A 26,592-nucleotide genomic window follows, 5' to 3' on the forward strand; every position below is an offset into this window, starting at 1 on the left:
GAAGGGAGATCAGATCGGAATAGATTGGATGGAGGGGGTGGGGTAAAGCCAGAGAAACAGCCTGGGTGAAACGAGCCGTCATTCCAGACCAGAACGCAACTTGCTAAGATCCACGGGCGTCTTGTATGCAAATGAGAAGGGCTTCCCGGAGGCTGGGCTGAGCCAGACGCATTCTGCTAGCAGCCGGGATTCAGCACCGAGGCATGAAGACCAGTGCGCGTTAAGAAGCATCCCTGGCCATCACCAAGAGAGGATGGATGCCACCCAGAAGCAGAGAATAAATGAGGATTAAAGGACCTGGGAAAAGGAAGCCCTCTTGAGAAACTGTTGAAATTCAAGATTGGCAAAGGAGGTTCAATTCAACCTCTTCACACCTGTGGTTTCAGGACCCGATGGTTTCTCAATCCCTGGAGAGAGACTCCTTCCCCAGGGAAGTGAAAATAATGAGCTTTTGGAGGTATTGCTTTTTTGCTTTCACGGTGGTCAGTGTGGTTATTTTTGTGATACTTTACAATAGCCAATTAAGCCAGCCAAAAAGTTACGGGAAGCTGAATAGTTCCAATGAAAGGGATTTTAAGATACATGCCTGTAATTACGCCTTAGAAGATAAGTCATCCTTTTGGTGGGAAAAGACACTGACATCACCTGTGGGAAGTGTCCCTTGCAAGGACTACCTGATCCAGAATCACTACATCACGAGCCCCCTGTCGAAAGAAGAAGCTGTGTTCCCTTTGGCATATGTCATGGTCATCCATAAGGACTTCGATACTTTCGAAAGACTCTTCAGGGCTGTCTATATGCCCCAAAACGTCTACTGCATTCACGTGGATGAGAAAGCCACAACTCAGTTTAAGAAATCTGTGTGGCAGCTACTGAGTTGCTTCCAGAATGCTTTTCTTGCTTCAAAGGTAGAGCCTGTGGTCTATGCAGGAATTTCCAGGCTCCAGGCTGACCTGAACTGCCTGGAAGACCTTTTAGCTTCTGAAGTTCCGTGGAAGTACACCATCAACACCTGTGGGCAAGATTTCCCCCTGAAAACCAACAGGGAGATCATTCAGTATCTGAAAAGATTTAAAGGGAAAAACATTACCCCGGGGGTCCTGCCTCCCAGTCATGCAATAAAGCGGACTAAATATGTCCACCGAGAGCACTTAGGCAGAGGTGGCTCTTTTGTGAAAAGTACTAATATTTTGAAAACCTCCCCTCCACACCAGCTGACCATCTACTTTGGCACTGCCTATGTGGCCCTTACCAGAGAGTTTGTCAAGTTTGTCTTCCAAGACCAAAGGGCCATTGATCTGCTACACTGGTCCAAAGATACCTTTTCTCCGGATGAACATTTCTGGGTGACACTTAATAGGATCCCAGGTAGGTACGAATTTCCATTCCCCTTTTTTCTTATCCATACTCAATTGAGTTTGCTAACATTCAGCTCCTCTTTGAAATTATTTGGGAAAAAAATGTTTAGAAAGCTATTAGTCTGCTTGCTTTATAGTGACAGTTTGGTGACAGCTCTACTGTCTTATAACTGTGCTATATAGAGATAGAATAAATATGCCGGGTTCCCGGAGTTCCGGCAAAACTACCTTTGAAGGTGTATCACATGGTTCCCGACCTTTGGCTCAGTCTTTTTTCTTTAAATTGAGGTATAATTGACATACAGTAGCTCAGTCTTTGGAATGAATGTCTTTCGTAGTCCTCGATAAGCACAGCTATAACATAATGAGACTGATTTTGAATAAGCATTGTAGAATTTAGGAGTTGAAATAGGTAGTGTTTCTTTCAGAGGCTGTTACACAGTATTACACTGATGCTCAAAGCTCCCGGGGGCTGTTTTCAGAATCTTTGACTCCTCTTTGGATGTTTCCAAATTATCACTGTGGCTTAAACGTTTCTAGTCTTAGGCCTGAACAGGTGTCCAGGTCTCAACCGACTGGGTTCAGTAAATCTCGTCTGATATTTTATTGCCTGGAAGAATGGGTAACAGTGAGTTGAAACATACGAGAGAGATTCTAGCTGGAGTGGACCCAAAGTCAGTTCTCAATTTTTAAGTCCCATTTTCTTATTAGAAATTTGCATTTGCAGCCTCTTGTTTCTATATACTGTGAAGTCTTTCCCGTTGTTCATGATAATTTGGGGCCAAGGTATGAGAGGCATGCAGGCAGAAAACAGCACCAAATTCCCTCTTTGATTTAGGACTGGGTTTCTTTTCAAAATTCTGTTTTCCATATGTTGTCTAGGAAGTGTGACCCGTAGGGACTCTTCCTGGTGATGTCTCAATGCACTGGTTTCTACTATTGTACCAGTGTGGGTGTGGGCGTCAGCTCTGTGGGGAGGTGACCCCATGCCTGCCATGCTTGAAATACCTCTCTGCTCTTGCCTGTATCATCGTTATTGCTGACACGTATGGGTGCTATCTTCATACCTGGAAGTAGACTCATAGCAATTATCAGGTGCTCAATGACTCAACATCCCTAAGTGCTAATCTAGAATGGCCTGCAAGGTGGCTGGGGACAGAGGCATGCAGTTAATTTCAGACGATACTAGGTTAACAGTTCACAAAAACTTTCAGGAGGGGGAGTGAATTAACATTTATCACAGTGAAGTGAGCATCCTAATTATTCACACAAAACCATTTCACACACATGTAAACGTACTACACGTGGCATCTGACACTGTTCTTGTTAATACAGTTTGTGCCAGATGTGTTACGCTCTACATCATCTCTTTTTTTTTTTTCCTTTGCGGTACGCGGGCCTCTCACTGTTGTGACCTCCCCCATTGCAGAGCACAGGCTCCGGATGTGCAGGCTCAGCGGCCATGGCTCACGGGCGCAGCTGCTCCGCGGCATGTGGGATCTTCCCGGACCGGGGCACGAACCCGTGTCCCCTGCATCGGCAGGCGGACTCTCAACCACTGCGCCACCACAGAAGCCCCTACATCATCTCTTTGAATTATGAGAAATTCTCATTGTTATCCTCGCGTACAGATGAGGAAAATGAGGCTTAGAGAGAGTGAAGTGTGTGCTCATATCACACAGCTTGTCCAAGACAAAGCTGGTATCTGATTCTGGGTGTGACCTAAAGTCTGAAGTGTTCTCTTGCACCAGGAAAAGGAATAGTCGTTTTTTCTTTCCTGTATAGCTAAAGCAAATTCCTTGCAGAACCCCAGAAAGGTAAAAAAGGTGAGGTTGGGGGAAAAGTGCAGAGGGCAATGGAAGTAAGCCCCACCTGACCACTCTAAGCTGGAAATAAGGTTAGCAGGGATATGGGCTGCGTGTGTGTGTGTGTGTGTGTGTGTGTGTGTGTGTGTGTGTGTTTTGGAATCATAGGAAGTTGTCCTGCTGGAACCAACTGCCACACCCCACCCAGGCTTCTGTGCCTGCTCCCACAGGCCCCATCCAAAACAGGCTTTGGTCTGGTTCTCCCTTCTCTGAGCCAGTGGATGTGGAAAGCATTCCTCAGGTAGTGCGCTCACAGAGGCTGGCGCGCGAGGCACAGCCAGGCTGAATTTGAACCTAATCACTGCTATGATAACAAAAGAAAATGAAGTCTCTTGAGGACGTTATCTTCCTACAGAATAGAAAAGAAGTCTTCAAGAAAAATAATAGAACATTCTGACATGTCTATTTTCAGCACTCAACAAATATTTATTTAGCCCTGCTAAATAAATTTCGCGTGGTACCCGTCACTATTCTGTACACTGAGGGTGGCTCTGGAAGCAGATGACTATGACCTGATGGAATTTAAGTTTGGAGATTTGAGTGGTTGAGTATTAAGTGTAGTGTGACTGTTTAGTATATGGGGCTAATTTTCGTATGTTGAGCTAATGTTCCCCCCGCTCGAACCCCTCAAAATGTTGTGGTTTTATTTTTTTTCTGAATATCTGTCCCTATTTTAAAAATGTTTTTTAAAAGCTTTAAAAAAAAACAGGAAATCTATTCATGAGTTTTAACATTTAAAAATTTTATACTCCATCAGCTGCTGGTTTTAATGCTTCCTTATATTCTTCCAGAGATATTTTATTAAGTTTATAGACAATAAAACTAATTAAGCATCATGTGTGGAAAACAGCATATGTACTTTTTTTTTAAGTTCACCACAAAAATACATAAAAAGAAAAATGGTCCTTAGGCACCCTATTGTCTGTAAGTGAGAAACAAAAGACTACAAGATATATTCTTTGTTTAAATAGATCATAGGCAGACATTCAGGAAGCTAATTTTCATTTAAAAGCCCAACTTTTTTTTTTTTAACTTTGAAGCATTTTTAAATCTAGGTGCAAGGAATTTTATGGGTCAAAGGCGCCAAGGAGCTTTGCTTCCAGAGTCAAACGGTGGTGGCTGTACAGAACTCTCAGATAGGCTGGTAGAAGACCTGTCGTTCCCTTGCTTAAAGCTTTTCAGTGACTTTTCCTTATCTTGAGGCTCAAGTTGAAGGTCTTTTTTTTGGGGGGGCGCACCCCGCAGCCTGTGGGATCTTAGTTCCCTGACCAGGAATCGAACCCCCATCCCCACTTTCGGCAGTGAAAGCGCAGAATCCTCACCAACCACTAGACGGCCAGGTAACTCCCAAAGGCAGCATAACCTCTGTGACCCGACTTCCCCTCCTCCCCCGCCTCCCCCGCCCCATCTCTCTACCATCGTTTCTTCTTCCCTGACACCTCTGACTTCATGTTCCAGCAACTACTTGGTCCTGCACACTTCTGCTATTTTCACATACATTTTTTCTGGTGGCTTTTTATGATGTCTTCTCTGGGTCACCCTTCCTATCATCTCTCTCTGACTAATCCCATTCATCCTTTGTAACCCTCCTTGGATGTCACCTCCTTCAGAAGCCATCCCTGATAACCCACCTCCCAGATGGTTGGTATGCCAGCTCTGGGTTCTCCTATACTCCCTGACACTGCTGCCAGCATGGGATTATAATTACCTGCTAAGTGAAAATTTCTTCTGTCCTTCCTCCTCGGTGTTTGGGTTCCTCAAGGGTAAGAAATGTGACATCCATTTTTATCTTCCCCATCACTACCCCGACACTGCGACCTATCACTGTGCCTGACTTGAAGATACGGGTACAGTGCTGGGTGCTCGTGGGTTGGGTCTGGGGAGGGGCTGGATGGTTATGAGAAGATCAGAGGGTGGTGCCCCCTACCTGGGGTGGGTAGGGTGGAGGTCATTTTTGACAGGATTAGAGAAACAGTGAGTAAGTCACTGCTTGAAGGTCCAGTTCCATAATAGCTAGGCCAGCAAATGATACCAGTAAATATAAAGATATCCAATACCTTGTAGAATTAGCAAGAGTTCCAGTTGAAATGTTAAGAGGGCAGAACCCTTCCTTAGAACATCTGGTTCCCAGGTAGCCCACCTGGGAACAGGTTGGCCCAACATGCCCTCAATTCTGACAGCCAGAGAAAGCACTGGTACCCTATGTGAACGCCTCCAGTTCGTTTCTGTCTTACCTGCACCTGGTTTGAGATTCTCCGACAACTTGGCACTTACCCAACCCTGCTGTTTGTCCCATTCCTGGCCTACTCTCGGTTCCTGTGGTGGGCTTCTTCTGTTTGAATTTGACCTAGAGTGCCCCTTAGCTACTGGCTTGGGGCAAAAAAACGTGAGGTAGGGAAATGAAAGGTTAAGGAAAGACAACAATAGAAAGAAACTTGAGAAACATTTCTCCAGGTGTAGCTCTCAGCAGATGTAAACACTGAGTTATTTGGAAGGTATGTGCTGACGGAAAGGTTACCTGGGGCTTAAATCTGGGTGGGGCTGGATCAGCCCCAGGCTTTTTCAAAGTATGTGTTGTGCTCTCTGTACATCAGCCTAAATTTACAGTTCAGTTTCCAGCACCACAAAGGATGCATTCAGTTATGCTGATTTTACCAGTGACCAAGAATTATGACCATCCGGGCTTCCCTGGTGGCGCAGTGGTTGAGAATCTGCCTGCTAATGCAAGGGGACACGGGTTCAAGCCCTGGTCTGGGAGGATCCCACATGCCGCAGAGCAACTAGGCCTGTGAGCCACAACTACTGAGCCTGCGCGTCTGGAGCCTGTGCTCCGCAGCAAGAGAGGCCGCGATAGTGAGAGGCCCGCACACCGCGATGAAGAGTGGCCCCCGCTTGCCACAACTAGAGAAAGCCGTCGCACAAAAACAAAGACCCAACACAGCACAAATAAATTAATTAATTAATAAACTCCTACCCCCAACATCTTCTTTAAAAAAAAAAAAAAGAATTATAACCACTGATGGACTGGTAGAATCATGTTTTATTGAACATCATGAGAACATTCATACAGGTTTATAATAAAGTTATTTTGGGGGGGGCCGGATGATAATCCACATTGGCACTTATTGTGTTGATATGGAGATAAATTCAGATTGAAGGAGAAATTACACAAAACAGACACTTCTTTGGGTTCCTGTCCATTGAACAGAGTTTTCGAATGACCTCATTTTTGTATGGCCAGATAATATTAAATACACATAATAAATGTGGACATGATTTTCAAAATATTGTATTAGCGATGTGGGCTTGTTTGGCTTCTTTTGCCTCCTTGGTAAGTGCTCTAGGCAATTCTTGGGGCAGTAATTTGGGTGAGGTCATAGGGCAAGGCTTATAATCTACAAGGTATCCTGGCTCTTGAGAACCTAGATGCCGTGCTCCTTGTAGAGAAACCATAGGCAGGTTACAGAGTATTTACTTAATTAAACTATACTGAAGCTAGAGCTATTCGAAAACTCATTTATAATGCCTCTGGACATTGGTTGTGCTGTATAATAATTGGATCATCTTCTTCATTGGGGAATCTGTGCCCCAATATTTTTTGCCCCTGCTACCCTGTGAAGGAAATAATCTGGAAATACTGCTCTTAATTAGCTTTTAACCCCTAATCCCTAGAACAACATTATGCAAGACAAGAAAATTTGGATTATAGTATATGTGCACATTTAATTAAGTACAAATACCATTACAATTGGTAAATATCCAGTAAGCTGAACTTAGCATGACTTTAATTCTTGCAAAAAGGATTAATGTATTGATAGGTACTGCTTTAGGACTGGCAAGGCCATTTTTCCAGCTTTCATTCCTCCTCCAGTTATTTTCTACCAACTGTCTGAAACTAATCTTTTCTAGAAGCATCAAGATTTTAGTTTTTTTTTAACAAAGCATAGTATTGCATTTCAATTACTTTTTTTTTTTGGCCACACCATGCAGCATGCACGATCTTAGTTCCCCAACCAAGGCTTGAACCTGTGCCCGCTGCAGTGGAAGCATGGAGTCCTAACCACTGGACCGCCAGGGAATTCCCTCAGTGATTCTTTAAAACAGTAAAATATTAGTTGCATATCAAAGTCATAATAGATACATAATCAGTGTCTCCATGATTTCGTTATCATCTATATCTCTGCTTTCTCTGAACCACGGCAACAGAATCTCCTGATATCCCCCCTGGAGTCCACATGATAAGGCTTTGGAACCTGATAAGTGTAGCGTAAGTCTTGGGTCCCATTACCTGCTAAGTACGTGATACTGGTCTTAGTCTATGCTGAGTCTCAGTTTACCCATCTGTGATGATGGAAATAATAAATAGTATTTAGTTTCAGGATAAGTTATGAATATTAAATAAGATAATGTATGTAGTGCAGTGGTTACCAGACAGCATGCTTTAGAATCCACGGTAGGGCCTGTTAAAACACAGATTGCTGGGCCCCAGCCCCAGGGTATCTGATTCGGCAGGACAGGAGCAGGCCCCAGAATTTGTAGTTCTAACAAGTTACCAGGGGATAACCTTGCTAGAAGCCCACCTTGAGAACCGCTGGCACAGACCATCTTTTACAGATTGGCATGTTCACAGATTTGCAGCAAATGCTGGTTCTGTTTATTTCCATCTCCTTAACTGAGAAAAAAGGCAGCCACCAGTAAAAACGAAAGTGAATTTGTATAAGGCAAAGCTTTACAGTGTTGGTTGCTTATGGAGGAGTGCTGTGCAAATGACCGATGCTTGGGAAGGACTCGTGTTGAAGAAATATCCCCGGCTTTGGAGTGAGACAAACCTGATGATGAATTTCAGCTCCGCCCTTATTAGCTTTGTGACCTTGTGCACCCGAACCTTAAGCTCCCCATCTGCACAGTCACAATAAGATGGCTACTTAGTAAAATTGTTTTGAGAATTGAATGAAAATATTGGGAGTAAAGTGAGAAGTGAAGTGTTTTCCTATTTATTAATATGGTCTAGAATTCCTAAACTAATGAGATTCTCAAGGAAGGTGTTAAATAAAATCCATTTAAATGTCTTTTCATACAAAAGGACGTCTGCACCATGGCTCCACAACCATGTAAAGCTAGATGTAAATACACCCAAAGGGGAATAGGAGGAAGTATAAGAAAATTTAAGCAGTTTAACATATTGGGATGAGTACTTATTTTTTATAATTTTGATTTCCCTTAATGTTATTGGTGTAAATTCTGAATACTGAAAAACCTCACTTAGGTTTTACAATAATACTGTGAAGTATGTTCTCATATCCATGAGAAGAGTGTTTCCTTAAAAATGCAAAGGACGAGTGTCTTCAGGACCCTATTTTTGAGATTACATCACATGAAAGGAGCAGGAGTTGCGATTAATAGGATTGTTTTATTTTCTTAAACCTTACCATGTACAGATGTCTGTTTAGAATAAATGTAATTTCTTGGAAAAGGAAATCAACATAGCCAAGACTTGAAAGAAATTAGAGAGTTTTTTCACAATCATTCTGTACAGGTTTCTGCTGACTCAACCACATCCTTCCCATTTCAATGTTCAGCTTCCTTGATGTTAAAACAAATGTTGCCCCTCCTAGCTACTTACACAGGGATAATTTTAAACCTCTATTATGAAATTTACAAACACACAACAGAATGGAGAATGATACAGTAATCCTCATGTGCCCATCAGCCAGTTTCAACAACCATCAACATATTACACACACTAAAAGCAAGAAAACTTAAAATTTATGACATCACTGAGTTGACTCATTTTCAGAAATGAGTAACTTCCTTTTTTTCAAAAGAAATGCAAAATTCCAATATTCCATGCTAAGGATTTCTATATATCCCATAATAATGATTTGCCGAAAAGTGAAAACCTTTTTAACCCAACTTTTAGGACATATTATATCAACCATACTGAGTTTTCTTCTTTCTTTTTTTTTTGGTGGTACGCGGGCCTCTCACTGCTGCGGCCTCTCCCATTGCGGAGCACAGGCTCCGGACGCGCAGGCTCCGCGGCCACGGCTCACGGGCCCAGCCGCTCTGCGGCATGTGGGATGTGGGATCTTCGTGGACCGGGGCACGAACCCGTGTCCCCTGCATTGGCAGGCGGACGCTCAACCACTGCGCCACCAGGGAAGCCCTCTTCTTCCTTTTTAATTTTTATTTATTTATTTTGGCCACACTGCACAGCTTGCAGGATCTTAGTTCCCTGACCAGGGATTGAACCCAGGCCACGGCCGTGAAAGCTCCGGGTCCTAACCACTGGGCTGCCAGGGAATTCCCTCTTCTTCCTTTTTTTAAATGGACAAAACTGAATCTATAAGCACAAGTTCTTCAAGCATTAGAGGCAATAATGCTTGTTAAGATGTTCATTTTCTTGGCCTTCCTCTTCCTGCAGGGAACGTGGGAGGAGTGTGTTACTAAGAGTAAGACTTGATTAGTGTGCAGCGTTTAGAGGTACTTTTTTCCATCTCTTCTAGTGTCTGAATATTCTGCTTCCTCTATATAGGAAAAAAAAAGACAAATTGATAGTCTTATTATTTTATGAGTCCCCTGTATGTTTGACTTTGGAACTGAAGATATTTTGCCAAATTTCAGCCAAATCTTAATGTATTTACTGTTACCAGATGTTCTCATGGGCCTCTGTTGGGTTCAATCGTCTTGTTAATTTTTTATGTATATAATGTAATCTGAGATTGAAGGTTTCTCTGGTCTTACAGGGCAGCGTGGAGGGAAGAAAATGGACTCTGGCCTTCTGGGCTTGTCAGCTAACAGCTTGTCTGACACTGGACAAACTGTTAACCAACCTTGGCCTCAATTAATTTGGGTTTTAGGACTTAAAGTTTAGAAGGAATTTCTAGCTCCAGCCACTGGACCCTGTAAGAGGGGCCAGTGACCTAGATATTAGTTGTGCACACGACAAAATTATTTTCTAAGTTCTAGGCTCTGTCCTTAATTAGCTGTTTGACCTTGGGCATGTCACTTAACCTCTCTGGGCCTCAGCTTCCCCCTCTGTAAAATGAGGAATTTGAGCTAGGTAGTGAGAAGGTGCCCACTGAATGTCGTTTGGTGATAGGTTTTTTTTTTTCTTCTTTTTTTTTAAGTGGATGATTCTGGAAGGAGTAGAAACTCTGGAATGCCTACTTCAAAAATAACAAAATGATTTTGTGAAGTGGATGAGTAATTTCATGCTAGAGTTGGAAAGAATAATCTCATCATTTAAGATTAGAGAAACCAAGCCCAGGAAGGTGAAGTGATTTCTTTGGGTCACATGATTTAGCAGCTGATCTGGGTCACTAAGGTGGGACTTGTAAGTCATAATACAATAGACTTTATATATTTAGTGCTTCTCACAATTTCTCTCTGAAATACCCTAGGTACTCGAGGAAAAGGGCAGTAATTACATTTTGGTATGTATGTTGTCTAATACTGAAAGATGGGTTTTAATGACAGGACTCCATAAAAAGTGTTCAGAATTCACTTTTTAAAAGATAGTGAATATTACTATTTCTCAAATAAAAATTCTCTGGGTATACTACAAAATAGAATTTTTAAATTTATCCATTTACCATGAAGGAGATCCATTCTATTATACATTGTTGCTAAATCTGAAACAGCCCCCCTTTTTATTTTTAAATTTATAGGCAGTAAAATTCATTCTTTTTGGTGTCCATTCCCTTGCGTTCTGGCGTTTGCATAGAGTCGTGCGTTCACTACCAGGATCAAGAACAATTCCATCACCTCCAAAAATTCCCTCATGGTGCTCCTCATAATCAACCCCTGCCCCCAATCCAAACCCTTGGCAAATCCTGACCTGTTCTCCATCCCTATGGTTTTGCCTTTTCCAGAATGTGGTAAAAATGGGATCATAGAATATGATGCCTTTGGGGTCTGGAAAAGCAGCTTCTTATTCTTCCTTTCTTTTGCTGTAATGACTTCATTTTGCATGTTCCAAGGTGAATATAATGGTTTCTTATAGATCGTCTGGCAGTTATCTGTTGAGTGTTGGTTCCATTTGGCAAACTCTTCTTTTCCCATGTTATATATTTATTTATTATTTTCTGTAAATGATAGAAATAAATAATAAATAAATAATAGTTTGACCTCTTATTATTTAAAAAAAAAAGTAGGGTCATTTTTAGTAATATTATTCATTTGGGGTGATAAAGTAAATACAGAGAATTCCCTGGTGGTCCAGTGGTTAGGACCCTGTGATCTCACTGCTGAGGGCCTGGGTTCAATCCCTGGCTGGGGAACTAAGATCCCACAAGCTGTACAGCGCAGCCAAAAAAAAAAAAAAAAAAAAAAAAAGTAACTACAGCATGTAGTTATATCATTGTTAAGCTTGAATTTGGTATGCTTTTGTTACCTTTGATTTGACAGTATCTGTAATTTAGAATAAATAATGGGAACATCGTGAAGTTAATTGGAGAAGGGGGCAAGGAACTGAAGGGGCCAACATTTCTTTGAAGTCTCATGTTTTGTTTTACAAATTTATGTAAATATCACATTCCCACCTAGTCTATAACTTTCTTAAACGTTTCATTGAAATATAATATTATACATACAGAAAACCGCACATATCAGAATCGAAATCACTGAATTTTCAAACATCCTCACCTGAGTAACCAGAACAAAAACCCGCATTACTACAAGTACTCCAGGAACCCCCCTCTGCTCCCTTCCAGAAGTGACAGTCATCTCGACCCTCTCAATCAGGTCTGCTGCTTTTGTGTCGTCCTAGGGCTTCTAACCGTAGCCTGGTGCTTTTCATCCAAATGTTCAGGTTAAATAGATGTTTCAAGAAGAAATGCTTGGGCTGTAGTGTGACTTCCTGTGTTTCTAAAAACTGCTGGAAACTCCATGGGGTCGGGGGTGAGGGGTAAGGGTGGGGTAGGAGACCCACATACATCAGGCACATCCTAGGACACTTGCTCCCATGTTTCTTCTCTTTTTAAAGTTTTTTTCCTTTTTTTTTTAAAGATGTTTCTCACATCTGCAGAAGAGTATAAACAGAAGTGCTTCTGCTGCTCTGTATAAAAGATTAGGCTTGGGGCCTCCCTGGTGGCGCAGTGGTTAAGAGTCCGCCTGCCGATGCAGGGGATACGGGTTCGTGCCCCGGTCTGGGAGGATCCCATATGCCGCGGAGCGGCTGGGCCCGTGAGCCATGGCCGCTGGGCCTGCGCGTCCGGAGCCTGTGCTCCGCAACGGGAGAGGCCACAACAGTGAGAGGCCCGCATACAGCAAAAAGAAAAAAAAGAAAAAAAAAAAAAAAAAAAAAAAAGATTAGGCTTGTTATAGATAGGCACTTAGTTCCCAGAATTAGCAACCTATATATATATATACCCCAGTGCATGCAGCAACAAGTCGAATTTACCACTGACCTTCAAATCCTTTGGACCTGTCTTCGGTTGTCAACAGGGGTTAAAATTAGACAAGTGTCCTAAGCAATGGTGATTTTTATTTGGCTGCTTTAACATGGAATTGGAGGGAATGTTTTATAACTTGGGAGTGAATTCTTGATTTACATCCAACTGAGTGTAACCTGGCACCTTGTTTTGAAGGTGAGGAAGGCACTGTGTGTGGGGCAAGATGAAAATTTGTCTAATGGATTCATTAAGGACCTTTTGCCCAGGCGGGAAACACAGCAGTACAGGGCATGCTGTGTTCTATTGATTCCTATAAGGAACGAACCGGCCATGAAATTGCTTTGCATAATGTAGTGAGAAGGGCAATCGATATTGTAGATACTTTTATTTGAAACAGTCACATAAAATCTAGGAAATGCCGCTTGAAATGCATATACCTAATTCAAGCTATGAACAAACACATCTAAACAAATAGATCACAGAGAAAATGTATTACTTGATGTTCACATGATGCAAATAACAAAAGCTTAGGTCCTAAGAAAACAGGTTTTTGGACTGATAAACCTATAAAAGTGGTAAAGGTACATAAGATGTGCCCAAACTCATTTAAGGAAACTCAACCCATACATCTTAATGGTAAAGGCCACTTGTAAAAGGTTATTTGCAATCTATATTTGGTATAGTTTAGTCAACTAGTTAACAGCTATGTCATAGTCTTAAGATGACATGGAAGTATTTATCTACAAAAAATGCTTTATGAAATGATGTTTTCTTAATGATGGTTACCTGTAAATGTAAGATTTTGTAGTGTTTTGGGTTTTTTTTTAACTTTCATTTTTGTTCTTTGTACTTTTATGAGTCATTTGAATCCATTCGAATAAAGTGTTTGATTTTTCACAAATTATAGAATAATTTTGTGTGTGTGTTTTTTTTGCGGTATGGGGGCCTCTCACTGTTGTGGCCTCTCCCGTTGCGGAGCACAGACTCCGGACTCGCAGGCTCAGCGGCCATGGCTCACGGGCCCAGCCGCTCCGCGGCATGTGGGATCTTCCCGGACCGGGGCACGAACCCGTGTCCCCTGCATCGGCAGGTGGACTCTCAACCACTGCGCCACCTGGGAAGCCCTAGAATAATATTTTTAAGAAAAGAAAGGTAAAGATTCATAAGGTAAATGCCCCAGGATGGTTAACACTATCTAATGTGGGGGAGTGGGACAAAAAAATTGGTCTCTTCTCTGAACTTTTCTGTATTTTTTGAAATCTTCAAAACTTACAAATAAAGTTGCTTTATTTGGTGAAAAATGAAATCTCTCCTTACCAAGGCATAATGTTTGGTGTTTTAGAAGCTGAAAAGTATTATCCCTATAAAGGGATGCTCAATGAAATAGTCTCTGAAAAGCAGGGATTCTCAACTGTGGTATATTACACACTGCACGACAACTACATGAGGTGTAGGGACTGTTTTGATTCTTGTTTACAGTTAGGGAAACCCAGGAACAGAGAAGTTAGGTAACCTGTCAGTGGTCCCACAGTTACTAATTGGCCAAGCAGGCACTTGAACGCAGGCAATATAGTTTCAGAGTCTCTCCTTTTAATTACTATATTACATTGCCTCTCAAATAAGAATTTACAAAGAACTTCCTTAAGCCAAATTTCAGTACATTAAGTTGTCAAAGGGTATGCACGTTTTTTAAGGATTTTGATACAAAGTGTCCTACTGCTTTTCCAAAAATTGGTCCAGTTTGTACTCCCCCTGGCAGCTCTGAAACCCCTATTTCCCTACACCCTCTCCACCACTGGGTATTAACATTTTCTAAATCTTTGCCAGTGTGCTACATATACAATGAGGAGAGGGGCAGGGAATATATAGGAAATCTGTGTACCTTCCACTCAGTTTTGCTGTGAAACTAAAGCTGCTCTAAAAAAAAGAAACGTCTATTAAAAAATTATTTTTTTAGGAGAAGAGGCTCTTTTAGGATTCAAACTTTACTAACTTTAGTTTATAAGTATGAGCTTGTTTTCTTTTTTCTTTTTTTAAAAAACAGAGACATAATTGACATACAATGTTAGTTTCAGGTGGACAACATAATGATAAGATATTTGTACATACTGTGAAATGATGATCACAATAAGTCTAGTTAATATCTATCACCACCACCAGAGTTACACATTTTTCTTACCTTATAATGAGAACTTTTAAGATTCTCTCCTAGCAACTTCCAAATATGCAGTACAGTATTAGTAACTACAGTCACCATGCAGTACATTACAGCCCCATGACTTACTCTGAGCTTGTTTTCTTAGATATTTGCATAAGCCAGGGTATAAGGAACTACGTGAAAATGGAAGACCCATTTGGGAATTCCCAAAAGGATGGCAGGACAGCTGGGTGCGTGGATAGTGATGAAAGATGCCATGGGCAGTATTGAGAGGTGGTGAGGCGTGGAAACCCAGTGTTTCAGACTACACGTTGACAGGGCCAGGCAGACAGTGTGAGCCAGTGCAGCAAGGTGGGCATCAGGGCAGCAGGAGAGCTCCAGGCTGGATAAAGTTCTAGTGAATTGTGGGCAAGGGACTCTGACAGTCCAGATTTTCATGGGAAATCTTTTTTTTTTTCCCACTGTTCTAACCCCCTTCTAGGGGGGTCAAACCAAACAGGCCGACCAATCAGATGTGGCTTCTGCCCATCTGCGGACATAATTGCAAAAATCCTTTTGTGCCACGGTCAGCATTTTGGTATCTCCCTGGCGTGAATGTGACCTAGAGCAGTGAACTCCTGGACCCAGCCAGGTTCATGGTTCTGAGGGGCTAGCTGGGGAATTGATTAGTGACAGTCTGAAGCAAAAGAAAAAAGTGCCAGTTTATACTCAAGTTTTTGAGGGAAGAGATAACTTTAAACTGGGTCCCGGGAAGCAGAAGCAGCCATGTAAAATGAGAAATGGGGTGAGGGGTCGGAATTCTAGTAAGAGGTGGAATGGACACCAGCAGAAGGGGTTTGAGACGGTAAGTCTGAATTTGCTTTCATTTGTCGGAGGGTGAGTGATTGGTGGATAGGCATCTCAAAGTGGCTTGAAGAAGCAGACACGGGGCAAACAGTTCAAAGTGATCCGGCATCCCCTAGATAGGAAGGCAATAGGTTCAACGCTAATGATAGAAAAAGCCATTTGCTGGTATTGCCAACAAATTGGGCAGACTGGAGGCAGAGAGACTGGTTTGTAGGCAATTGAAATAGTCTTGGTGAGCGATGATGTCAAGCACCTGAACTAGCGCAGCGCCCGCAAAGGAAAATGGTGCTATGAAGAGCCAGGTGAGGCTTGAAGAACGGCCAGTAGATTGGAAATCAGTTGGGACTCAACTGAAAACCAGTTCGTTGTTAACTGGACTTATTGTGGTGATCATTTTGCAATCTATACAAGTATCAGATCATTATATTGGGGCTTCCCTGGTGGCGCAGTGGTTGAGAGTCCGCCTGCCGATGCATGGGACACGGGTTCGGGCCCCAGTTCGGGAAGATCCCACATGCCGCGGAGCGGCTGGGCCCATGAGCCGTGGCCTCTGAGCCTGCGCGTCCGGAGCCTGTGCTCCTCAACGAGAGAGGCCACAACAGTGAGAGGCCCACGTACCGCAAAAAAAAAAAAAAAAAAAATTATATTGTACACAGCCTGAAACTAATATAATGTTATATGGCAATTATACCTCAATTTATAAACAAAGAAAAAAGAAACTCTGAGACTAGAGCCCAGCAGTCTTTATTTTAAGCCCTCCAGAAAGCTTTGATATATTCTGAAGTTTGAAAACCTGACTTCAAATTCTGTCTTTCTTCCTTTCTTCCTCTTCTTCCTTCTTTCCTTCCCCTTTTGCTCAACAATGTCCAGAGTATTTGCGAGTTATCTGGCCGCTTGTCTGAGGATAGATCTATCTATCAAAGACATTATGGTATTTCTGGAATGCCTGATAAGAGTCTAACATGAGAGTACTTCCCTCCTGTTCATGCCAGAAGTCAGCCCTGCCTGACACAGCTCCCCCATCGGATACTCTTACCACCTTGGAGTGAATGGTTTGCCAGCCAACAGTGGGCAGACGCTACAATGTGAGTTTTTTCTTCCAGGTGCTTTCATGAACCTTGAAATAAAAGGCCCAGTCCTTTAAATGTGGCCACTCAGTCTCAAAGTTTCATGAGACATCATCATCATAAATTTGCTATTGTCTCATACTTGACTCACAAAACTTCACAGTCTCAAGAAAACAGAATAACTGGAGGAAAGTTACAAAGAAAAAAGAATGATCAGGGTTCCTTGAACAGTACTAGAGAAATAATGACACAGCATAGTGCATATAAATGAACCCAATTGCTCTTCATTTCAGTATTTCTTTCTTTTCTACATTGAATTAGCATAATTTTGCACTAAAGACAAGCAAATCAGATGAAAGGAAACTTATTTCGCTTTGGCATATTAAAAAGTACAACGTGTACCCACACAGACCAAACTCTTCAAAACAAAGTACAGAGAGAAGATGCTGAAAGACAAATCATTTATCCAAGTTTATTCTCAGAGAGCTAGAACTCAGGAACTTGCTCTGTGCCCCTGGAAGCAATACTTTGTAGAACAGAAATTGTTCTTAAAGTTTGATTTTTTAAAATTCTTTTCATTCTCTGTTAATATAATTGTAGGGCAGCCACGGGAGGGGTGAATTTCTGGGCTCTTCTCAGATCCTCAAGCCATTTTTACCTCCAAACAATGACTGTGGGGTTGCTTCCTAGGCAATACTTTGAGCTCATCACACTCTCCCCATCATTCAAGATCCGTCTCAAATTCTACCCGTCTACTTTTTTTTTTTTTAATATTTATTTATTTGGCTGCACCGGGTCTTAGTTGCAGCATGCAGGATCTAGTTCCCTGACCAGGGATCAAACCCAGGCCCCCTGCATTGGGAGCACAGAGTCTTAACCACTGGACCACTGGAGAAGTCCCTACCCATCTACTTTTTTAGTTTTCTTTTTTTATTTTATTTTACTTATTTATTTTTGGCTGCGTTGGATCTTCGTTGCTGTGCACCGACTTTCTCTAGTTGCAGAGAGCGGGGGCTACTCTTCGTTGTGGTGCGCAGGCTTCTCATTGCGGTGGCTTCTCGTTGTGGAGCAAGGGCTCTAGGCCCGCGGGCTTCAGTAGTTGTGGCACGTGAGCTCAGTAGTTGTGGCTCACGGGCTCTAGAGCGCAGGCTCAGTAGTTGTGATGCACAGGCTTAGTTGCTCCCCGGCATGTGGGATCTTCCCGGACCAGGGCTCGAACCCTGGTGTCCCCTGCATTGGCAGGCAGATTCTTAACCGCTGTGCCACCAGGGAAGTCCCTACCCATCTACCTTTTGATGGAGGCTTTTCTAAAGCCTTGTTAAAATGAAGGTCTTCTAGAAATAAAATCTGCTGTGTCCTATCCCCGGAGTTTCTGATTCATTCTGGGAGGGGGCGCAAGAATTGGATTTCTGTGCTTCACCACTACTGATCGAAGTTAAAAAAAAAATCCTTTTAAATAGCTTTATAATTGTTTTTTTGTTTTTTAAAGCCAGGTAAGACTTGCAGAGCCGCCGATATAGATTGGAATCGGCTGGGGGCTCCCGTACTGCACAAAATTTCAACAGTTCTAGCTGGAAGGGAAGAACATGAGTCTTGGGATTCATCACAAAGATGGAGGATATAACTGAATCACTGTGCTATGCACCTGAAACTAATACAGCACTGTAAATCAACTATACATCAAAAAAATAAAAGTAAAAAAGTTAAAATAGGGCTTCCCTGGTGGCGCAGTGGTTGGGAGTCCGCCTGCCGATGCGGGGAGCACGGGTTCGTGTCCCGGTCCGGGAGGATCCCACATGCCGCGGAGCGGCTGGGCCCGTGGGCCATGGCCACTGAGCCTGCACGCCCGGAGCCTGTGCTCCGCAACGGGGGAGGCCACATACCGCAAAAAAAAAAAAAAGTTAAAATATCAATATATATAAACCTTTCTGGATATGCTAGGCCAAAATATCAGTATCAGTAAATCAATATCAATAAATATAAACCCTTCTGGATACTCTGGGCCAAAAGCTCCCAGAACATCTAATTTGTGGCTTTACCCCCAGCATCTCCTGTGGAACATAGGAGGCCCGCAAGGAAACTGTTTGAATGAGTGAATAAATTATCTTGAAACAAAATCGACAAGTAATTTAGCATGTTCACACTCCTGGGCAATTCATTTAAATGTTCTAGGCTCTGGTTTGCACAACTTGGCAGTGAAGGGAACATATTAAAATATTAAAACATGAAAATTTCTAAAATCCCTTCCAGTGTAAAATGCTAGGTTTCTCTTCTTTTCCTCATTTCATCTTTTCCTTTTACAACCAAAGAAGAGTTAAGTTGTTGGCAATTATCAGAGTTGAACACTGAGAGGTCATTACCTCAGGGACTACAGAATTCTAAAAAATATCCACAGGAAACAAAAGAGGATCTCTTTTTTTAAGTTTCATTTGTTAAAAATCCTAAGTGATTAATGAACCATTGGTAAGCGAAAACAAATGTACCTTTTTATTTCTAAAAATAACCTCAAACCAGGGGCAGTTTGGCTCCCCAGAGGACATTTGACAATATGTGGACACATTTTTCGTTGTCACACCTCGGGGTTCAGGGTGGGGGGCAGGTGTAGATGCCACTGGCATCTCGTGGGTAGAGGCCAGGGATGCTGCTTAAACATCCTGTTGGGTTGGCGGAAGATGTTACGGAAAAACCCGAACGAACTTTTTGGACAGCCCAATACAGTGCACAGGACAGTCTCCACGGCAAAGAATTATCCAGTCTAAATGCCAGTAGTGCCGAGGCTGAGAAACTTGCTTTAGGTTATAGTAAAAAAGTAGTCTCTTCCACAGCTACTCCGTCCCCGTGATTTTAATAGAACGATTATACTTTCAACCATTTATTTAGTTAAGCCTGTCAGGCACTGTGCTAAACACAGCACATACATTATCTTTTTTTTTTTTTTTGCGGTACGCGGGACTCTCACTGTTGTGGCCTCTCCCGTTGCGAAGCACAGGCTCCGGACGTGCAGGCTCAGCGGCCATGGCTCCCGGGCCCAGCCGCTCCGCGGCATGTGGGATCCTCCCGGACCGGGTCACAAACCCATGTCCCCTGCATCGGCAGGTGGACTCTCAGCCACTGCGCCACCAGGAAAGCCCCATACCTTATCTTATTTAACACTAACAAAAACACTGTGAGGTTTCTTTTAACATCTTTATTGGAGTATAATTGCTTTACAATCGTGTGTTAGTTTCTGCTGTATAACAAAGTGAATCAGCTATACATATACATATATCCCCACATCCCCTCCCTCTTGCGTCTCCCTCCCTCCCACCCTCCCTATCCTACCCCTCTAGGCGGTCACAAAGCACCGAGCTGATCTCCCTGTGCTATGCAGCTGCTTCCCACTAGCTATCTATTTTACAGTTGGTAGTGTATATATGTCCATGCCACTCTCTCACTTTGGCCCAGCCTACCCTTCCCACCCTGTGAGGTTTTGAAGATTAGTATTGATACATGATGTCTTAAAGAGATTACCGTAACTGTTAGGTCACACACTGGGATTTGCTGAGTGTTCCTGTCTTGTTGAGTGCCAGCTGTACCAGACAGGACAGATGCGGAGAACAGATAACTGTTGGCTACCCAGGCAATTGCTGTAGGGCAAACTGAAAAGGGTTGGCCCTTGCTAAGAGGGGAGAAGAAATACTTTTCCATACATGTCAATTATCTGACTTCAGAGCCTCTACTGTTAGTCTTTATGCATAAATAATATCATAATGAACACCTTCATGTACAGATTTTCACATATAAAAAGTTATTTCCTTAGCTTATTTTGAAACTGTTGGCTTAAAAGGCCAGAGGGAATTGGTGATTATAGTGGCTTCTCCTACTTTTCTAAATTGATTTTCCAGAGTTGCGCCCATTTCCTGCACCACCATGAAGTTGTGAGGAAACCTCTTCCTTCATACACTGACACCAGCATTGACTTTTGACATTTAAAACCAAAATTCTTGCTTATTTAACAAGCTAAGAAGTATGCATCTGAGCTTAAATAATAAGCAGGTGCTGGGATTTGTTACCACATATACAATGAGGACCACGCTGTGTAAGAACAATAAGGAGAAAGTCAAGTCAATACAAATAAAACTTGCGTTTCAAAGAAACATATTCGTTTATTCAACAAATGCAATTATTTGTCTAATAAAGGCTAAGCCCCAAGAAAACATTCCTGCTTACTCTGTAAACACTATCTCAAATCTTTGTTTAAATAAGTCTATGAAGAGCAAATGAGAGAATTGGATTTTATAGTTTAAAGTGTTTTCTCTGATACGATTAGTGTCTTTTTTGCCCCGTCCTAAACATAAGGCAAAATAGATGCTTCCTAGGATACTTGTGGTTTGAGGTAGACGTCTACCCACATACCCCATAACTACCCTCCTGACAAACTAATCATAATCATAATTATAACAGCAACAATAATAACACAATCACCTAGTCCAGTATTTTAAAAATATATAGTATATATATAATATGTATTGTGGGATATAGTAGTATATCCCATTAGTGGATCATTTCAGTAGGTTTTTTTTTTTTCCTTTGGCTGAGTTGGGTCTTCGCTGCTGTGTGCCATCTTTCTCTAGTTGTGGTGAGCGGGGGCTACTCTTCGTTGTGGTGCTCGGGCTTCTCACTGCGGTGGCTTCTCTTGTTGTGGAGCACGGGCTCTAGAGAGCAGGCTCAGTAGTTGTGATGCACGTGCTTAGTTGCTCCGCGGCATGTGGGATCTTCCTGGACCAGGGCTCGAACCCGTGTCCCCTGCACTGACAGGCGGATTCTTAACCACTGTGCCACCACGGAAGCCCCATAGTAGATGTTTTTACGGGAGTGAAAGGAGCAACTGGACGTTGGCACAAGTAATGGGATCAGTAGCTTTGGGGTTTCCATGTATGTTTTAACCTAAGACAGATTGAACTGCTTACTGAATAGTGGTCACACTGTATATTCAGGCTATTCCATCTTTTGCTTGCCATTATCTCCTCAAAATAATAAGCAAGGGGGCTTCCCTGGTGGTGCAGTGGTTGAGAGTCCGCCTGCCGATGCAGGGGACACAGGTTCGTGCCTCGGTCCGGGAAGATCCCACATGCCGCGGAGCGGCTGGGCCCTTGAGCCATGGCCACTGAGCCTGCGCGTCCGGAGCCTGTGCTCCGCAACGGGAGAAGCCACAACAGTGAGAGGCCCGTGTACCACACACAAAAATAATAATAATAATAAGCAAGGGATACCTACAAAGTATTCGAATAGAACTGTCACTAGAGTCTTGCTGAGTGTTTACTCTCTCCCTAAACTAGTTGTGCAAGACAGGACAGATGTGGAGAATCGATGATTGGTGACCACCTAGGCAGTTGCTGTAGGGCAAACTGAAATGGGTTGGCCCTGTCTAAGAGGGTAAAAGAAATATTTTTCAATACTGAGAAGTAGGACATTATTATACCTTCAAGTATGGTAGCCTACTGGGAAACCAAGGTAGCAACCAGGGCTGTCTGGTCCACACACAGCTAAGCGGTCCTCACCATCAGCACTAAAGCCTAAGGCGATGGCACATCCCTTGCGTGCCACACTCATCCATTCCTTTAAGGTTGATCAGTATCTCCAAATGCTGGGCCAAATGCTGTGAAGTCAAAGGCACCGTGACAACTGGCCCTCCACTCAACTCAGCTTTTCCCAACGACAGGTGGGCTGATTGTCTTCAAGGAGGTGATCTCGAGGTTCAAATGCATAAACAATTGACCCTTGAACAACACAGGGGCCAGGGGGGCAGACTCCCGAAAATCCAAGTATAACTTATAGTTGGCCCTCTGTATCCAAGTTTCCTGTGTGTCTGAGTGTCCTCTGTATCTGAGGTTCCCCTGTATCCAAGGTTACTCTGAATCCAAGGTTCTACGTCCATGGATTCAACCAACCTCCTATTGCAAAAGGCTGTAGTATTTACTACTGAGAAAAATCCACATATGAATGGACCCTCACAGTTCAAACCCGTGTTGTTCAGGGGTCAACTGTATTCTCAGCAGAGGGCACTAGGATATAAGTACCAGATTCCTTCATAAGAGCAGAACTTGAGTGAGAATAGGAGGATGAGAAGCTACCTGGAAACTTGATGAAGGCTGAGGGGAGGACTTCCAGGAGAGGAGGAAATGAAGCTGAGTCCTTGGCAGTGTCAACTGTAGCCCAGGCTTGATTGTGCACAGGAATCTTCTGGGGACCTTGTGAAGATGCTGATTCTGGTACAGGAGGTCTGGGCGGGGCCCGAGATGCTACATTTCTAACAAACTTCCAGGTGATATTGAAGCTCTCAGTCCAAGAACCACATTTCAGAAGCAAGGGTCTATTCCCATTCCTACTGGATATGGCTGTGCCTCACGGGTTCTTTGCAAAAAACCCAAAAAGCAACAACAAAAAAAACCAAAGTAGAATTCAACGTTGTCTGTGTTTGTCCCTCTCCCTACTTCTGCTCTTACAAGTGTAATTTTTAAAGCGCAACATGAATAGTATTTAAACAAACATGTTTGAGATTTGTCATCCAATAGAAAGTATAGAAGTTGAGGTTTGTAATTTTATTAGCAGGAGGTTAATAGGTGTTATGCGTGGGGGTTTTTTTTGTTTGTTTTTTGTGTTTTTTCTTGGCCACACCATTGCAGCTTGTGGGATCTTAGTTCCCGGACCAGGGATTGAACCTGGGCCCTCAGCAGTAGAAGCACAAGAGTCCTAACCACTGGACCACTGGGGAACTCCCTATGTGTTTATTTTATTTTATTTTATTTTTTTGCGGTACGCGGGCCTCTCACTGTTGTGGCCTCTCCCGTTGCGGAGCACAGGCTCCGGACGTGCAGGCTCAGCGGCCATGGCTCAAGGGTCTAGCCGCTCTGCGCGGCATGTGGGATCTTCCCGGACCAGCGCACGAACCCGCGTCCCCTGCATCGGCAGGCGGACTCTCAACCACTGCGCCACCAGGGAAGCCCTGTGTTTATTTTAAAGACAACAGTCATTAATTATAAATGTCATGGTCTTATCTCTAGAATAATGGAATGTGTTTCAGAATAAGAGTCAGTTTGTGATGATCAATATTAATGAGAATGAAAGGGAAGAAAAATATTTTGTCCTTTTAAAAATGCAATCCTTTAGAAGAGGTTAAGGGACCTTTTGTCATGGCAATGTTTTATTCATACTTTTCTGCTATAGTTATTTAATCAAAATAGACACAAAAATCACATCAGCTGATCTTGCTGACATGAGTCAATATACCAGATTATCTCTTTGCTTTCCAAACCACCCTCTCCCCACCCCCTAACTTAACCAAGGCGAGTTTTATTCTAAATTCTTTTAAAATGTGTGCCAAGAACAAAATAAAGAAGCTTCTTTTTGGATAGGCAAGCAGTAAAGTAACTTTTAAAGTAGTAAATGCAAACTAAAACAATAGGAAGAAATATTGCTTAATAAAGAGTGTTTTTCTTGAGTACTCCACATTTATAAACACAATTTTCAAGTTTGGCAGCAAGAAAAGAAGAATCTTGCCTGATAGAGAGCCCTCAGGGGTGATGACTCATACTATTTTCAGAAAAGGCTGTGCAAAATTTAATTTTAGCTCGGAGACCTTAGTACGATACTTGATTTAAATCCTCATATATTATTATGTGACATGAGGGCAAAAGAACAGAGCTTTTTTCTGTCTGAAAATGCACGTTTTCATTAATGTTTTTAAAGAGGAAAAAAATTTATAACTAAGTTTTATTAGAGTACGGTTGCTTTACCACGTTGTGTTAGCATCCACTGCACAACAGAATGTATCAGCCATACGCATACAGGTATCCCCTCCCTTTTGGATTTCCTTCCATTTAGGTCACCACAGTGGGTTAGGTAGAGTTCCCACAGTGCACTAGGTGAGTTCCCTGTGCTATACAGCCTGTTCCCATCAGTTGTCTATTTTATACATAGTAACAACAATGTATGTGTGTCAATCCCAGTCTCCCAATTCCTCCCACGCCACCCCTTTCCCCCTTGGTATCCATACCTTTGTTCTTACCAAAATTTTTTTTTTTTTGGCTGCAGTTGGGTCTTCACTGCTGTGCATGGGCTTTTCTCTAGTTGCAGCGAGCTGGGGCTTCTCTCTCTTCGTTGCGGTGCACGGGCTTCTCACTGCGGTGACTTCTCTTGTTGCAGAGCATGAGCTCTAGGCACACGAGCTTCAGTAGCTGTGGCTCGTGGGCTCCAGAGCGCAGGCTCAGTAGTTGTGGCACACGGGCTTAGTTGCTCTGCAGCATGTGGGATCTTCCTGGACCAGGGCTCGAACCTGTGTCCCCTGCGCTGGCAGGCGGATTCTTAACCACTGCGCCACCAAGGAAGTCCTACTCTATGTGATTAAATGGACCCTTCAATCTCTGTGACCCATCCAAAATTTATTGAGATGGAGAGGGTTATTGGAGATAGCACAGTGTTTCTCAAATAGGGAAATTTTGTACCACCAGGGGACATTCGGCAATATCTGAAGATATTTTTGATTGTCACAATTGGGGTGATATGTATTACTGGCATCAGGTGGGTGGAGTCCAGAGATGCTGCTAAACTTCACACAATGCAAAGGAAGATTCTACAACAAGGAGTTGTCCAGCTTACATTGTCAATAGTGCCAACATGGAAAAGCCCTGGTTTAGCAAAATGGCAGCCTAATGCCCTCCTCTCCCTTTTAAAGGCTTTTTACGGTTCAAAGGTGAGTTAAATATTAATTGATAATGCATCAGCAAGTAAACTTTTGGTCAAAAGAATGACTGAAAGAACTAGAGAAGATGGGTAGATCAGTGCACACCAGTCTAGGAAAAACTCAAAGCTCAAAACCCATTGCTTGGGCTTCCCTGGTGGCGCAGTGGTTGAGAATCCACCTGCCAATGCAGGGGACACGGGTTCGAGCCCTGGTCTGCGAAGATCCCACATGCTGCAGAGCAACTAAGCCCGTGCGCCACAACTACTGAGCGTGTGCTCTAGAGCCCGCGAGCCACAGCTACTGAGCCCACGTGCTGCAACTACTGAAGCCCGCGTGCCTAGAGCCAGTGCTCCGCGACAAGAGAAACCACTGCAATGAGAAGCCTGCACACTGCAGTGAAGAGTAGCCCCTGCTCGCTGCAACTAGAGAAAGCCCATGTGCAGCAACGAAGGCCCAACACAGCCAAAAAAACAAAAAAAACAAAAAACAAACCATTGCTTGGGGGCTCATCATCTTTACTGGATGATCAGGAATTTTGTCTAGTTACTTACACTATCTCTTACTGCCCAGCACAGCGGTTGGCAACACCAAATGCTCAACAAGAACTTTAGCATATAAAAAGGATATTGTGTTAAGAGATTGCTTGAGTTCCATATGTCTAATATTGCAAACTTCATATAGGAGTGACCCTGGAATCTCTCTCACTTATTAACACTAAGGAAATAGAGTGGCCTGTTTCCTGAGCTTTCGCTTTAAGATAGATGTTATCTGGGAAGTCCTAAAATTTTTTGATAATAGCACTATTTACAATAGCCAAGACATGGAAGCAACCTAAATGTTCATCGACAGAGGAATGGATAAAGAAGACTTGCTTGGTACATATATACAATGGAATATTACTTAGCCATAAAAAAGAATGAAATAATGCCATTTGCAGCAACATGCATGGAGTTAGAGATTATCATACTAAGTGAAGTAAGTCAGACAAAGGAAGACAAATATCATATGATATCACTTATATGTGGAATCTAATTTTAAAAATGATACAAATGAACTTATTTACAAAACAGAAACAGACTCGCAGATCTCAAAATTAAACTTATGGTTACCAAAGGGGAAACATGGGGGGAAGTGATAAATTAGGAGACTGGGATTAACATACTCACACTACTATACATTAA

The 26,592-nt window shown here is 42.8% G+C and overlaps 1 protein-coding gene across 4 annotated transcripts in view; it reads left to right on the plus strand.

Annotated features, from left to right (window-relative positions):
• GCNT2 (glucosaminyl (N-acetyl) transferase 2 (I blood group)) overlaps positions 1–26,592 on the plus strand; it is a 126,638-nt gene that overhangs the window by 91,330 nt on the left and 8,716 nt on the right. The window contains exon 1 of one of the 4 annotated variants that reach the window (XM_060110023.1): positions 444–1,368. The exons of the other annotated variants lie outside the window; for them this stretch is intronic. Within the exon in view, the coding sequence (XP_059966006.1) occupies positions 444–1,368 (925 nt within the window). Of the gene's footprint in view, positions 1–443; positions 1,369–26,592 lie in introns of those variants that run through there. 4 annotated transcript variants of the gene reach the window in all.

Source organism: Mesoplodon densirostris, chromosome 10 (genome assembly GCF_025265405.1).
Source record: "Mesoplodon densirostris isolate mMesDen1 chromosome 10, mMesDen1 primary haplotype, whole genome shotgun sequence".
Lineage (NCBI taxonomy): Eukaryota > Metazoa > Chordata > Mammalia > Artiodactyla > Ziphiidae > Mesoplodon > Mesoplodon densirostris.